Source organism: Eriocheir sinensis, chromosome 32 (assembly GCF_024679095.1).
Source record: "Eriocheir sinensis breed Jianghai 21 chromosome 32, ASM2467909v1, whole genome shotgun sequence".
NCBI classification, from domain to species: Eukaryota; Metazoa; Arthropoda; class Malacostraca; order Decapoda; family Varunidae; genus Eriocheir; species Eriocheir sinensis.
In genome coordinates this window covers 13,167,783-13,184,450 of record NC_066540.1, presented here as the reverse complement: position 1 = coordinate 13,184,450, position 16,668 = coordinate 13,167,783, and the positions used below count along the sequence as shown (strand labels likewise).

The 16,668-nt window shown below is 44.3% G+C and overlaps 1 protein-coding gene and 1 long non-coding RNA gene across 6 annotated transcripts in view; both read right to left on the bottom strand.

Annotated features, from left to right (window-relative positions):
- Positions 1-5,635: 5,635 nt before the first annotated feature.
- LOC127006160 (uncharacterized) overlaps positions 5,636-16,668 on the bottom strand; it is a 42,512-nt gene continuing 31,479 nt past the window's right edge. For all 4 annotated transcript variants that reach the window (XM_050875698.1, XM_050875696.1, XM_050875699.1 and 1 more), the window contains one exon: positions 5,636-8,292. In XM_050875698.1, coding sequence (XP_050731655.1) covers positions 6,354-8,292 — 1,939 coding nt within the window. In that variant the 3' untranslated portion in view covers positions 5,636-6,353. The remainder of the gene's footprint in view (positions 8,293-16,668) is intronic.
- Positions 9,261-16,665, bottom strand: LOC127006164 (uncharacterized). Of its 2 annotated transcripts, XR_007759132.1 has the most exons (5): positions 14,912-16,665; positions 14,259-14,480; positions 14,039-14,186; positions 13,652-13,893; positions 9,261-13,489 (listed from the first exon to the last, which is right to left on the bottom strand). It is a non-coding gene; the product is annotated as an uncharacterized LOC127006164 (long non-coding RNA). The 2 variants fall into 2 exon arrangements; XR_007759133.1 differs by lacking the exon at positions 14,039-14,186.

The following is a 16,668-nucleotide window of genomic DNA, read 5'->3' as shown; positions in this document are numbered from 1 at the left end:
GTTTCTTAAATTTCCATAATATTTTGTGGGGTTGATGATGAAAGATCACTTAGTCAAATAAAACTTTAATCTTCTGTCATCTGTTTCTACTTTGTCGGAACGCCGAGTAAATATTCTGAAGTTTGAGCGCCGCCTCGTCCTGAGCCCCAGTAGATGCATAAATTTCCTTAGTAATTTTCGATGATGAGGACAGACTTTGTGTTACCAAGTGAAACATAAAAACTTCCGTCATATATTTATTTTACCTAAACGGGCCGATACACATAAAAGGTACAGAGGGAGGGGGCGCGGAGCTCATCTCCCTCTCTTTGACTTCTTTATTATTATTATTATTATTATTATTATTATTATTATTATTATTATTATTATTATTATTATTATTATTATTATTATTATTATTATTATTATTATTATTATTATTATTATTATTATTATTATTATTATTATTATTATTATTATTATTATTTTCTTACGTTATGGCCTATAGCGCCCGTAGGCTTTCTTCAGGGGCTTGGTGTTCGAACCAAGCCCTTCATGGCGCAAGCAAATGTTTATAGTGGCGCCATCTATTCTTTGCTCATTCTGCCTCCTGAAGCTCATCCTTGATTCACTTGGACGCTTCTTCTAAGAGTCCGGGTTGATAGGTGGTCTTCAGGACAGCATGTGGGCAGTCTTAGGCCACTCGGCGGTGTCTGAAACTTCCCAGCGAGATGCCACTGTTTTCCACCGCCAGGCTTCCGCAGGTATCCATTTATCGACTAACCTATAAGGGAGATGCATCCCGGGGTGTGGGTAGGCTGTGCATGACTACCTTGGCCGGCTCTGAACCACGGCCCGCGGATTTGTATCTGAGCATGGTAACTCTTACACCACGGAGGCCGATATTAAAATAATAAAAAAAGTATCACACTTTGGTCTAACAACTCATAAATTCCCTATGATACTCCAAACTGACGTGACACTTCGTTTCATGCTTGGCTCGCGGCCCGTAACAACCTCGTGTTTCATGTTTGCTTTTGTTTATGAGAATGATCCACGTCATTTGCGTGTGTCCGTCCTGGCACTAAACCTGGTGTCCGCCAGGCGTCCCGGGACTAATTACAAGAGTTCTTTCATGTGTTATATATATTTGTGTGTGCAAATTAATTTATTTTCACACCTGCGTTTCGGCCACGACTCAATATTTTGTTTACTTTATGTAGCGCTGTGACTTACTTTCCCTTCACAAACATTAGATAACAGTAAGAAGAGGCTCTACTACTATTATCATTCATATTTTAACAGACAACAGGGAAAAAATAACCGTTTAAAAGATTGAAAAATGCCGAAAAACATTATTAAATTTCGTTCGACAGGTGTATCTACTCTAAAGTTGTTTTTTTTTGGGGGGGGGAGGGGTTTTTGCTATATAATCAACACACACTGACCGTCACCTTCCCTCGTCCCTCGCCTCCATTCACGAACGTTATCGGGCAGCGGGAGTGTGTGTGCGGGCCTTCCCTTACTCAGGTCACGCACGCTTCGAGGTCGTAACCGGATGAGCGTTTTATTATGGGGAGTGTGTGTTCGATTTGTTTGTGTGTAGAGTTGAGCTGAGTTATGGTGTGAGTGTTGTGAAGTGGTGTGTCGGCGGGTGTTTTCGTGGCGACTTGGTGCTGCGTGGGAACAAGGCACTCAGGCTCCACGCGTTGTCCAGTGATAGTTCTTTCCAGAGTCCCAGAGTTCCAGAGTTTCCAGACTTCCGCCGCTCGTGGGCACGCTGCCGTCTCTTCTGACAGATTTTTTAAACGCCGTTATAGTATTTATTGACAGTTTCGTGGCTAGCTTGACTCTTTAATTGAATGTTTGGGACGGATTTAAAAGTGTTGGATTTTCAGTGTCTACAGATTACAAACTCAGTCGTAAAAAGTGATATCTAAAAAAATCAACAAAACCAACTAACCACATCTTGAAAAACGGGTATAAACGGGTATATCACAAAAGGACAAATCCGCCACGTTATTTATTTATTTATTTATTGACAGTTACGTGACTAGGGACTTTTTAATTGATTGTTTGAGACGGATTTAGAAGTGTTGGAGTTTCACGGTTGAATCTATATATTACAAACTCAGTCGTAAAAAGTGATATCTAAAAAAATCAACAAAACCAACTAACCACGCCTTGATAAACGGGTCTAAATGGACATATCCGCCACGTTATTTATTTATTTATTTATTGACAGTTACGTGGCTAGCTTGACTCTTTAATTGAATGTTTGGGACGGATTTAGAAGTGTTGGAGTTTCACGGTTGAATCTACATATTACAAACTCACTCGTAAAAAGTGATATAAAAAAATCAACAAAATAAAATCTTCTCCCCATCTCCCCGACCCAAAGAGCTAACTAAGGTGGGAGGACACAGATCGGTGGCACCCTGCTCTTCCCTCCCTCGCTCTCCTTTCCTTTTCCTTCCCTTCACTCTCCATCCCTTTCCTTTCCTTTTCTTTTCTTTTCTTTTATCTTTTTTCTCCTGTCTCCTCTCCTCTCCTTTCCTTTCCTTTCCTTTCCTTTCCTTCACTCTCCATCCCTTTCCTTTCCTTTTCTTTTCCTTTCTTTTCCTCTCCTCTCCTCTCCTTTCCTCTCTTTTCCTTCGCTTTCCTTTCCTTTCCTTTCTTTTCCTCTCCTCTCCTTTCCTTTCCTTTCCTTTCCTTTCCTTTCTTTTCCTCTCCTCTCCTCTCCTCTCCTCTCCTCTCCTCTCCTTTTTCTCTCCTACCCTAACCACGTCTTGATAAACGGGTCTAAAAGGACAAATCCGCCACGTTATTGTTAGGAAAGACTAACACGACGTTTGAAAAATCACTCGATATAGTCTTACCTGGCTGAACCTTCTCTGTTATGCTTGTACAATGTCCCTGTTTTCGTTATTTTTTCTCTCTTAATTTCCTGGACCTTTTTTTTTTTTAACTCTTCTCTTATTATGTGCATTGTGTCTCTTTGTTGGTTTTGTTTCCTAAGGGGAGAGTGTTTTTACCTTTTCATCCTTATGCATGTGTATTGTGCCTGTTTTATTGTTTTTTTCAAAGAGTTATCCCCTTTTTTATGAGGCTCAAGGGTCCATGTAACAAAGCTTTGCACCGAGGCCACGCGCAGCTATAACGTATTCCCTCAACTTTACTTTATGTGGAAACGCTACTCCTGGCGCTCCATAACTCTTCTTTCCTCATCCATATATTTTGTGTCGGTTAATTATTTTTTTTTTTTTATGAGAAGACACTTCTTAGCTTACTGTAGTTTTTCTTCCTCTATGTCTGTGTCATGTGCCTGTTTGTTAGTTTCGTTTTCTTTCCTGCTGTGTTATTGGTGTACTATAAACTACTTTCCTTATGCGTATGTGGCGTCTCTGTTTTGTGTCTTTCCTATGAGGAGACACTATTCTTGGGTTACTGTAGTTTTTCTTCCTCTATGTTTGTGTAATGTACCTGTTTGTTAGTTTCGTTGTCTTTCCCGCTGTGTTATTGGCGTACTATAAACTACTTTCCTTATGCGTATGTGGCGTCTCTGTTTTGTGTCTTTCCTATGAGGAGACACTATTCTTGGGTTACCGTAGTTTTCCTTCCTCAACGGATAATGTGCCTGTTTTGGGGCTTCATTTTCTATTTCACTGTGTTCTTATCTCCCCGTGCTCCTTTTTATTGGGAGACTGTGTTTGTCTTACCGTACTCCTCGACTGTCCTTGTCTGGGTATGTATCTGCCAGTTTGTTTGTTTCTTATCGTGGCCGCGGCTTACTTTAACTTGCATCTTTTTCTTTTGCTCGTTTCGGTCATCTTCGAACCAAAGAAACTCTTCAAAGACTCCAAAAAAGTAATCTAACAAAGTTTTCTAATGTCAATACAAATTGGGTGGCATTGCATCTTCAGTTAAAAGATCACAAGGTTTCGTATGGGATGTATTTTCCTTTCGTAAGTAATTCCATTGAAGGTTTAGAGACGCTTGAGGACAGGAGGGAGAAGTTACGTGCAGTGGAGGGGGAAGAAAAAGGGAACAAGCGTTTGATCCGCGTAGTTAGCCAGTAGCAGGGAAGTTTAGACCAGCGGGAGATAAAACAAGTGAAGTTCGGGGCATACGCTACAGCTGCGCGTGTAGTTAAGTTAGCCAGGGAAAGTTTGGACCAGTAAGAGAGACGGACTGAAAAAAAAAAAAAAAAAAACATTGATAAGGATGAAGACGCAATAGTTGGCATTAAGGAGCTATTACACTGGACAAATTTTCCGTGGATCTTCAGTCAAACCACGATTTCCGCTGGCGTGGTTCTCATATTTCCGTGGTTTTCTGACGTGTCCACAATCTTCCAAAGCTACGGTAGATTTCACCAAAGGAAGACGGTATTACTCACCATCATCATCAGCAGCAATAGCAAGAAACAAATGAGAACCACGCTAGCGGAAATCGTGGTTTGACTGAAGATCCACGGAGAATTTGCTAAGGTTGTGAAGGCATTTAGTTAGCCAGCAGCCATGGACGTTTTGACCATCGAGAGAGACAAACTAAAAACACGTTGATAAGTATAAAAACAAAATAGTTAAAAAAAAAGCATCTGGTACCTAGACATCTCTCTTTCCGGTATTAGCCTCTCTTTTAGCCACTAATTATTTTTTCTTCTTTTATTTTGAGGGAGCAGCGCCTGGTGGACTTTTTGTTGCCATTGCTGTTATTGTTGTTGTTGTTGTTGTTGTTGTTGTTGTTGTTGTTCTTGTTGTAGCCCTTGAGCTGCTTCCTATGTTGTAAAGAAAAGAGGCTGTGAGGAAAGGATTGCTGGTCATTGCGTCAGCTGTTTGATCTCTCGCTTTGGTAGTCTCCCTCTTCTACAAAATCACCTTCACTCTTCACCCCTCGTCCCCTCACTGTCTACCTGTGCGAGAATCTTAGTACACTCGTTTTCTTCGTCTCATTATTGAAGAGACACAAAAGGCGTGAGGTTCCAGCACTCCGGAAGACCCCAATAAGTTATGTTGAACCCTTGAGGCGAGCAACACTTAAGCAACACTACAACATCTCGACATACACACACACACACACACACACACACACACACACACACCGAAGACAATCACTCATTAAATTAAAACAGCGGCAGGAAAGCATTGTCTAGTGGTGTTTATAATCTTGTCAGGCGGAAATTACCAAGCGGGCCCTGCTATTAAAGCTAAGTGTTCTGACATTAGCTTATATTTCTTTTTTTACCGAAGAGGACAATAGATACTACATCCTCTCTCTCTCTCTCTCTCTCTCTCTCTCTCTCTCTCTCTCTCTCTCTCTCTCTCTCTCTCTCTCTCGATATAGATAAACACAGAAAAAACAGATAGATCGATAGATAAATTCATATATACATACACAGATGCAGACATACATACAGACATACATACATACAGACAGACAGACTGGCAGGTATATAGATAGACAGATAAATGGACAGACAGACAGATAGAAGCGACTTTCACAAGGTAAATAATAGCGAGAATGACAGACTGGGTTGAGAGTATTTTCACTTTTTTTCTGTTATCTCTCGTACTGTTCCTCACTTTCATCGCCGCCATCAAAGGGGGAGGAGGCAATATAGGCCATCTACGGCAGGGGAAAAAAATAGTCATAATGTGCACAACTGCTTTAATTACCGAGAAGAAGAAAAAAAGGTCACAGGGTCTCGATGTTGCGTGCGTGTTGTGCTGGCCGAAAGTAGCAAAAATGACCGCGTATTAGATGGTCGGTTACACACACACACACACACACACACACACACACACACATCATATCACATCTCGTCATCAATGTTTTCACTCACGTAACTTATGATTTCCGTTATAATATGAACTAAACATTTCTAGGAACTTACAACGCTGTGCATGAGCTTCCATAGTATACAAATATATTGCTCACGCCATACAAAGGTTGGTATTACAAGACATGCTCGCTTCTCACATCACCTATTTCTAAAGGTCAAAGAGCGGGTCAGTCGGCTTCTAATGAGTGTTTCTTCAGGTTCATGGTACAGAAGAAGGGTCAGACTACCACCAGGGCCATATTTCTAAAGGTCAAAGAGCGGGTCAGTTGGGTTCTAATGAGTGTTTCTTCAGGTTCATGGTACAGAAGAAGGGTCAGACTACCACCAGGGCCATATTTCTAAAGGTCAAAGAGCGGGTCAGTCGGGTTCTAATGAGTGTTTCTTCAGGTTCATGGTACAGAAGACTCACACTACCCCTGGAAATGCCCACAACTCCTACGAAAGCCTTGTCAAATATGTATTCTTGGGCGGCGATACGTCTTGTAATACGACCCTTTGAAAGTGTTTATCGTACGAAGTCACGCGTTGCCTATACGATGTAGTTTTCGTGGAAGGGGACGCTGCCGGGGTCATAGGCCTCCCACCACTCCTCTTGCAAGCGATCTTCAAGTAGCGTGAGAGCTCGAACGCGTGCCAGGCGGTGACGTGATGAGACAGTGGAGGCCAACAGCTGCGTGGTCCGCCGCTCCAGGCTCAAGAACTCGTGCTTACTCTCATTCACTTCCCCGAAGAGGCTGTCCAGGCCAGAGCGCAGGTCCTCCACCCGCTTGTTGAGGCCCTGGAACGACTTACTGAACTTTGCCATTGCCGAGATTCTCTGTGTCTGCAGGAGTAGGTTTAGAGGAGATTCTTGGTAAAGCTTCCTGCAGGTCACGCACAAATCGGCCTGCACGTCGTTGCCCTTGTTTCGGTTTTCATTGGCACTGCGCTGTTTCGTCTCAGGTTCTTCATATAAGTTTTTGCACACCGCACACTCCTTTACGCTCACACCTTCGTTCAGTTTTTGAGAGGCGCGACACTGCGTTACTTTCACTCCTTCATTCGTCTTTTCACAGCCACTGCACGGTTTCTCTTTCACCGTCTGTTCCTCCTCCTCACGAAACAGTACATTACCGCCATCATCCTCAGAGTCCCATTTTTTCCTCCTCACAACAACGGGGCTTACGGAACCAAACGAACAACTCTTGTGGCCGTGTTCTCCGTCCTCTTTCACCTCCCACTCGTACGAGCCCCATGAACTTTCTGACAGATCATTACTGCTGCTAAACCTTTTCAACCACACGTTATAGCCAACATCCCCTTTGATTCCTGGCCCTATCTCCTTCAGAGGCAGGGACCCGCAGGGGATGCAGGACTCAAGGGACACCTCTTCGTCACTCAGCACATCCCCGAGCTCCTGAAGAAGTGACACGTCCCCAGGAGCCTCGGAGATGAAGCTTGTGTCGTCTGCTGTGAATATCCCGCTGTCCCTCGAGATGTCGCTGTGCATGCTGCTGTAGGTGTCAAACTTCACGCTGCCACTCGTGTACGTGCTGAGGCCGGAGTCTGACAGGAATGACCCTTCGCCCACACAAGAGTCCTCATCACTTGCAGATCTTTGAGTGTTCTTGTGCTGCAGTTTGCTGTATACATCACACTTTGCAGCATCATCTCCAAACGTGCTTAAGCCAGAGTCTAAGTCACATGACAGTTCACTCCCAGAGGATTCCCCAACGTTATGGCAATGTGATGATTCTCCTTCCTCCTTCAATCCCAGTCCCCGGTTAGAGACTCCACCGTTACTCTCCCCGCCGCTGGCCATCTCGTTGGAAATAGCCACCCGACTCGAGTCCAGTTCACGTGTTTGCACTGACGAGCTGACTGCGAGCTCTCCACAACTTGCTACTCTGGCAGGAGCAACAAGCCTCTCCTCGCACTTCACCGCGACGGGGCTGCAACACTCACTCTCGTCCCCGTTCACCGCGACACAACACTCTAAACTATGACACTCTGTTCTTAAAAGGCCCTCATTGTGTCTCGTCCTCTCACCTCGACACACAAACGCCGGGTGTCTCCTCAGCTCGCTCTGCAGTCTTTCAATCTCGCTGTGGCTTTCTCTTCTGGTAGCGTCCTCGTGACTTCTCGTATTCTCGTTATGCACACACTCGTCCTGCCCCTTGACCTCACTGTGACTGTCTTTTCCTGCAGCGGCGTCCTCGTGACAGATCGTTTCCACTTCGTTATACACACACGCCGTCTGCCTCTTGATCTCAGTCTGCAGAGCCTCGATGTCTCGCCTGAAGTCTCGCAGCCACGCGGTGTCGACTAGACTCCGTCGTCTCGCCTCGCTGGGAGGGAACAGCCAGCCGAATTCCGTGGCGTGGCTAGCGGTCTGCACGCTGGCTTTCTCTTCTTCCTTCCCTTTGCCGCCCTCCCGTGCTCCTCCTCGCCCTCGTCCGCCACCGCCGTCGAGTGCCCAACCCTCGCCCCTGTAAAGAACAAAGAGAAAAACAATGTCAGATCACAGAAAATAATATAATCTACAACTGATTTATGGATATTATGAATTAGTTTCCTATATCAGTGTTCAAGAAGTGGTATATCAATTAAGTGAATCGATTATTAATATATCTTAACCATAATAATTTAAGATATATGCTTATGACAGTCTACTTAACATATATTTATTATCGTTGCCAACCCCCCCACCCCCGCCACCCCATCTTTCTCCCTAGCACTTGTCCCCTACCATCGTATCTTTTTAGTTTCCTGGTGCTACTTCCACATGTATCCTTAGTTGTATAATCACACTCTGTACTGCCTGGGGGTTGAGATGGCATGCTCCTCCCTTCTCCTTTGTTGTTTACTTGCAACAATAAACTATCAATCAATCAGTCTTTTCGTCCTCATTTTAGATTTATCATAGTCATTAAGGTCACTGTTGAATACACTGTACAATATTCAATTAACGTGGCAGTGTAAAGGCGCCATGGTACTGACAGACATAACATTACTCTCGTGGAATTCTCATTATTAGAGGTGGAAAAAATGTACATGCCTGTGTCCTCTCTCGCGTCTTGTTACTCGTTGTTTGTTTATGAGATAGTAAAATTCTTCTTGCGGTTTCGTCACGCATTTTTTTTTCTTTATGTTCTTTGCCGTTTGTCCAGTAAAGAGAAAGTTTGCTTTTATGGATGCGACCTTCAACGACCGTCCTTACTCTGTTTTGCTAAGAGACCGCCGCGGGGCCTTGCCGGACCAATCGCCGCCCGGCAAGTACATAATTAGAGCACGTGATTAAGGCATCGCTTGGCTGTGTGTGTGTGTGTGTGTGTGTGTGTGTGTGTGTGTGTTGTATTTACCTAGTTGTAGTTTTACAGGGCCTGGGCTTATGCTCGTGTGGTCCCGTCTCTGTATCTGTATTTGTCCAACTTTTCCTTAAATATGTGTGTGTGTGTGTGTGTGTGTGTGTGTGTGTGTGTGTGTGTGTGTGTGTGTGTGTGTGTGTGTGTGTGTGTGTGTGTCGCAATTCACAAACGTTGATATTCGAATTTTAGTAATAACAGAAAAAATATTTTTGTGATATGAGATAAGATAAATTTAAGTCACTATCATAGAGGTAAAAGTAAATTTGGGGCATGCGCTAACCATCACGTGACCTCGGTGCTCATCTCCGTAGTACTCTTTACTGAGCCAGCGGTGGGCAATAAAACAAAACCTAAGGACACAGGGCGTTTGAGATCCGGGTTACCACAATTTATCTTCCCCAAGCTTGCCCAGGTATCATAGCACATAATAAAACTATAATTACTTTTCCAGGAACAGAATGGAAGAAGTCATATAACTCGTCCAGTCTGGCGGTGACCATGACACTTTCAACCCCGCAAGTATACGCGTTGTTTACGCATGGTTGAGTTCATGCCACGGGTAATATCACTCTAAGGCACCGCTGCAAACACCATTTTCTCTCGTTAAAAACGAATTTTTAGGATACACTTAAATGAATTTATTGTAATTTTGTTACCCTCATCAATGGGCCATTGGCCTATAAAGTAGACATACCAATGTGTAAGGCTTAGTACAATGTTACCCCGTGACCCACACTAACCCCACACTCTTGCCAGGACACCAGATTGTGGTTATCGTGGCTGATAAGATAAAACTGCCTCCGCAAAGCAACAAATTGAGAACACACACACACACACACACACACACACACACACACACACACACACATCCTCATCGCCAGACGGACTCGGTCGGTGTCAGCCGATATTCTCTCTGTCGGCACCCTTTTCATGGACTGTCACCCGACAAAGACCAATGGTCCCTCCGCGGAGGGACAAAATCTTTAAACACACACACACACACACACACGCGCGCGTCTTGGGTCTGTCTCACGCCCACACACCAGCAACCTAACACAACATGTTACGAAAATGAACAGATAGCTTATCAAGTTTATCCTCACCCTCATGCCTACTACCTCTACTACCACTACTACTACTACTACTACTACTACTACAACTACTACTACTGCTACTACTACAACTGCTACTACTACAACTGCTACTTTATATCGTTATATCACCTATGATAACCACAATCAGGTGTCCTGGCAGGAGCAGCAGCAGTGTCCAGCAGGAGGAACACAGACACGTGAGTTCAGAAGGAGCTTAATTCTCGCATTCGTTTCCTTTTCTCCATTTCGGGTTTTGTGCCGTTTGAATGATATTATTTTCTTACATTACAAAGAGAAGAAAAAGAAGTATATAAAGAGTAAAACAAGTAACCAAATAAAGAGGTAATAAAAACGAAAACAATGAACCGAAATCAAATTATTCATCAACAATAATATTTCGCAACGCTTTTAACTATCCAAAAACAAAAAGTGCACATTCTCTGTCGCGACTGATAATGAACGACTTGGCGCCGCAACCCTGGCCTGAGACCCGCGAGAATAACACTTCCCTTGTCATCATTATCTTACTCGTCATCGTCGTCGTCTTCATTGCCGTTATCAAGCGTTGTCATCGCCTCCAACAACCGATCATAACAGTCGTCACACAGGATAAAGGGATCCGTGCTTTCGTGTTTGCACCATATTTACCTATCGCAGTGTTTGAAGAAGTGCACATAACATTATTTTTACGTACACAAAAGCATCGGTGTGTGTGTGTGTGTGTGTGTGTGTGTGTGTGTGTGTGTGTGTGCAACAGTTATGTGGCTAGTTTGACTTTTTATCTCCATTTTTGGGGATCGAGTTATCTACAAGTGGTGGATCTTCACGGTGAAGTCGACATATTACAAACTCAGTCGTAAAAGTTATATAATAAATCAACAAAACCAGCTAACCACGCCTTGATAAACGGGTCAAAGAAGACGAATCAGCCACAGCATTGTTGAAGACTAATACGACGTTTCAAAAATCAGGCGGTCTCCTCGGATATTGCCCGCCTCAAACCCGCAAGAATTCAATCAGTCCTCTCCCTTATAGTCAAACCATTTCAAATAGTCCGTTTGGGCGTTCTATTCCGCGGGTCCTTTCCTCCCCTCTGCTCTGCCACACAGCCCCAACACTTATTTTTCCCTATCATATGTTACCTATAGCTAACATATGAAAGGAAGGGATAGGTGTTGGGGCTGTGTGGCAGAGCAGAGAGGAGGAAAGGACCCGCGGGATTGAACCTACAAACGGACTATCTGAAACGGTCTGACTATAGGCATTGGCGACCCCTTGGGAATAGAATAGCGCAGATGTTTGGAAGCGAAAAGCCGGGCCGCCAGAAACACGCTGGGGACGAGGCACCTCCGTAGGGGATGGGAAAGCGCCCGCAGGAACCAGCAGCGGCGGCTCTTGAAAGTATGTCAAGTTTCTACTCTACGGCGACGACCTTGACTCCTCGAAGATATGCAGTGCGCTATGTGTTTGTTTGTTTATAGATTTCATTTCATCGATGGCGAAGAGAAACGAGTTATGTCGATGTGAAAACAAGGCGGGTAGGATACGCTGTGCTCATTTTATACATGTTTTATTTATCGGTGATGGTTGAGAGGCTTAGAAGGGATAAAAAAATAGTTCAGGAGACGTGACTGTATGGCGGATGACGACGCGGGAAAGACAGCGACGATGTGGAGGTATGCTGTGCGGGTTGGCTTGTGGTGTTCTTGGTGGTGTGCGGGAATGTGTGGAGTCTCTCTCTCTCTCTCTCTCTCTCTCTCTCTCTCTCTCTCTCTCTCTCTCTCTCTCAAATGATGTGTGTGTGTGTGTGTGTGTGTGTTCTTCCCTGCAATTCCTATCTCACTATTTCCTTTTCTAAATAGCACACTCTTGGGCTTGGGTTCGAATCCTGACCAGTTGGCGCGCAGCTCACCCAGTTGTCCATTTTTCCTTCCGGGCTGGTCAATAAATGACTTCCTAGAGAGACCTAAGCAATTTAATCTGTGGTACACCAGAACAACTAACGAACCTACACCATACAACTGTACACTCCTGCTGTTTTCCTATTCCCCATCTGCACCTTCACCACTAACCCACATCCTCTTCGTACTTTACCCTTGATTAAAAAGAAAAAAAAAGAAAAATCTGTGGTAACCTGGATGTCACACTTGCCCTGCGTCCCGGGGTCGTGGGATCTTACGGTTCTTACCCACCACAGGCCACGAGCGGCTATAGCGTATGACCCCAAATTTACTTTTACCGTGCTCCCCATTTCCTTTCCTTTCCTTCCTCCCTTCATTCCTTTCCTTCATCTCCCCTTTCCTTCACCATGGGGGGCTTCGTGGTGCGGTGGTTAGCACTCTCGGCTCACAATCGAGAGAGCCCTGGTTCGCTTCCCGGGCGGAGTGTAAAAATTTGGGCGGCTTTTCCGATACCCTACGCCCCTGTCCACCCAGCAGTGAATGGGTACCAGGTATTAATCGGGGGTTGTGTCCCGTCTCCTGAGGTCTGTTTCCTTCTCCTATAATTCCTTCCCCTTCTGTCTCTCTCCGGCATATGACCACAGATGTTGCGCCGACTAAACGGAACTTTCTTTTTTTTCCTTCAATATTCCACATCCTCGCTTCCTCTGTTAACCCACTTTTCATCCTCATTCTCTATCTCCCTCTTTTTCCCCTCCTCCCTGCCGCCAGCCGTCGGTCATCCGGTGCCCTTCACAGCACACTCACGCCAGAGCCTTATATGGTCGCTGAGGACACCATCAAACACTTTCACGGTAAATAAATACGAACAGCCGGCCAGATAACCTTCAAACATTGGTGGCTTTGGCCTGCAATAACAAAACGTGAAATAACAAAAAAAAAAGAGAGGTGTGGCGTAAGTAGCTTGATTATTCAAGGGAAGTCCAACCTAACCTTACCTTAACTACTATCTACCTGTCTACCTGTCGTCTTGTCTACCTGTGTGCTGAAGATCTTCGTAAAGTGACTTAGTGTTGTTTCTGTCTATCGGAAAGTAGTAATAGTAGTAGTTGTAATAGTAGTAGTGGTCGTAGTAGTAGTAGTAGCGGTGGTGGTGGTGGAAGTAGTTTGGGAATCAATCTTAGTTTTCGTGTTTGTGTTTATAGGATAATATACACGCTTTCCTTTCATCTTTCCGTTCTACATCTCTGAAACACCACAATATCAACAAGTGCGGAAATGGGAAGAGTTAGGAAAGTACACCCTCTCTCTTTACCTCTCGTCCTCTCCCCTTCCTATAACATCTTGAACAGCACAATATCAACAAATGTGGGAATGGGAAGAGTTAGGAAAGTACACCCTCTCTCTATACCTCTCCCCTTCCTATAACATCTTGAACAGCACAATATCAACAAGTGTGGGAATGAGAAGACCCTCTCTCTTTACCTCTCCCCTTCCTATAACATCTTGAACAGCACAATATCAACAAGTGAGGGAATGGGAAAAGTTAGGAAAGTACACTCTCTCTCTCTCTCTTTACCTCTCCCCTTCCTGTAACTTCTTGAACAGCACAATATCAACAAGTGTGGGAATGGGAAGACCCTCTCTCTTTACCTCTCCCCTTCCTATAACTTCTTGAACAGCACAATATCAACAAGTGTGGGAATGAGAAGACCCTCTCTCTTTACCTCTCCCCTTCCTATAACAACTTGAACATCACAATATCAACAAGTGTGGGAATGGGAAGACCCTCTCTCTTTACCTCTCCCTTCCTATAACTTCTTGAACCGCACAATATCAACAAGTGTGGGAATGGGAAGACCCTCTCTTTACCTCTCCCCTTCCTATAACTTCTTGAACAGCACAATATCAACAAGTGTGGGAATGAGAAGACCCTCTCTCTTTACCTCTCCCCTTCCTATAACTTCTTGAACAGCACAATATCAACAAGTGTGGGAATGAGAAGACCCTCTCTCTTTACCTCTCCCCTTCCTATAACTTCTTGAACAGCACAATATCAACAAGTGTGGTAATGGGAAGACCCTCTCTATACCTCTCCCCTTCCTATAACTTCTTGAACAGCACAATATCAACAAGTGTGGGAATGAGAAGACCCTCTCTCTTTACCTCTCCCCTTCCTATAACTTCTTGAACAGCACAATATCAACAAGTGTGGGAATGGGAAGACCCTCTCTCTTTACCTCTCCCCTTCCTATAACTTCTTGAACAGCACAATATCAACAAGTGTGGGAATGAGAAGACACTCTCTCTTTACCTCTCCCCTTCCTATAACTTCTTGAACAGCACAATATCAACAAGTGTGGGAATGTGAAGACACTCTCTTTACCTCTCCCCTTCCTATAACTTCTTGAACAGCACAATATCAACAAGTGTGGGAATGAGAAGACCCTCTCTCTTTACCTCTCCCCTTCCTATAACTTCTTGAACAGCACAATATCAACAAGTGTGGGAATGAGAAGACCTCTCTCTTACCTCTCCCTTCCTATAACTTCTTGAACAGCACAATATCAACAAGTGTGGAATGAAGACACTCTCTTTCCTCCCCCCTTCCTAACTTCTTGAACAGCACAATATCAACAAGTGTGGGAATGAGAAGACACTCTCTCTTTACCTCTCCCCTTCCTATAACTTCTTGAACAGCACAATATCAACAAGTGTGGGAATGAGAAGACCCTCTCTCTTTACCTCTCCCCTTCCCATAACTTCTTGAACAGCACAATATCAACAAATGAGGGAATGGGAAAAGTTAGGAAAGTACACTCTCTCTCTTTATCTCTCCCCTTCCCATAACTTCTTGAACAGCACAATATCAACAAGTATGGGAATGGGAAAAGTTAGGAAAGTACACTCTCTCTCTTTATCTCTCCCCTTCCCATAACTTCTTGAACAGCACAATATAAATAAAGCTGTGAATAGGAAGCGCCTGGGAAGTATACATTACCTCCTTTATTTTCCCTGAGACAACACAATATATATAAAAAATGTTACTAAAGTATTGAGTAGAAAGAAAAAACATTCGATCCCTTTCTTTGCGTATCATGGGATCTGGAAACTGCTTACACTTCCCCTCATCCTGTCAACTTATTAAGAACCCAATCTCTCACTGACAGCTACATGGGCGAGGCAGTTATGAGAGACTTAATTATATCTACCGAAAGCTGCGGACTTCTCTCACATCAGTAAAATATAACAAAGTAGTCTCTATACTTTCCCTCTTTCTCACGACCTCTTCTCCACCCTAATAAACTTTTTCCCTGACAGAGTTACGTGGCCGATATAAAAGTTTCAATTGCACTCTAATGGCTACTAAGATTCCCATCCACTCTTCCTTTCGCCTATTACATCATTAAGAGCCGATTTCACAGTCCAACAGTGTCTTCGTAACAGCCCGAACCAAACTATAGAATCCCATACAATCCAAAATGGTGAGGTCTTCGATGCCACACTAAATACACAAGACTTGTCCTGTATAGTTTCATCAAATTTGTGAACTTAAATATAAACACCAGACACTAAACAAGGAAATTTCGAAGGCTCTGGTACTGGTTTGGGAGCTTACTAACCCATCATGGGGAACTGTGAAATTGGCCCCTACTCCTTATCTCTCTTTCCCTAACAGAACCACATGAACTACGTCGTTATGAAAGGCTCCATTGCCAGCTAGAGCCCCGGGCGCCTCCCACACCTCCAGTACGTCAAGGTCACACGTGAGTACCCAACATCTGTGGAGGGTGTGGACGAGGCTGGCTGGTCTAGTTGGGCGGCATTCCTGATCCTGTGGACTTGCTCTGGGGCGTCTGAGCCTGCTGGATTCCTGCACTGATGGGGGTGATTGACTGACTGACTGGTTGCATGACCGATTGACTGACTGACTGATTGCATGACCGAATGGGGTTCATGCACTGACGGGGTAATGACTGACTGACTGAATAAATGATTGACGACCTATAGGGTTCTGTATTGAGAGGGTGACGACTGACTGACTGAATAAATTTGGGACTGAGAGACTGACTGAAGACTGAATATATGAGACGGACTGAATAAGTGACTGACTGACTCTAGGGTTCATAATATTGCATGACTGACTGACTGACTGACTGTCTAACTTTTTTTTCTCTTTTTTTTTTTACGTCTCCGCCTATTGCGCCGGTAGGCTTGCTTGAGGGGCCTGGATGGTATTCGGCCCCAACCCGTCATGGCGCAGGCAAGTGTTTATAGTGGCGCCATGTGTCGGGCTAACGGGAGTGGGTTGTGACACTGTCTGGGATTCTCGTACTGACGGGGGTCATGACTGACTATCAAACTAGTTGGAACTTCTATACTAACTGGCTGAATGAAGGATGAATACAGAATGAGGGATGATGGACTGATTGACTGGAATTCACATATCGATTAAAATGATGACTAGCTGAGGCTCGTCTGTCTCTCACCATCATCACCTT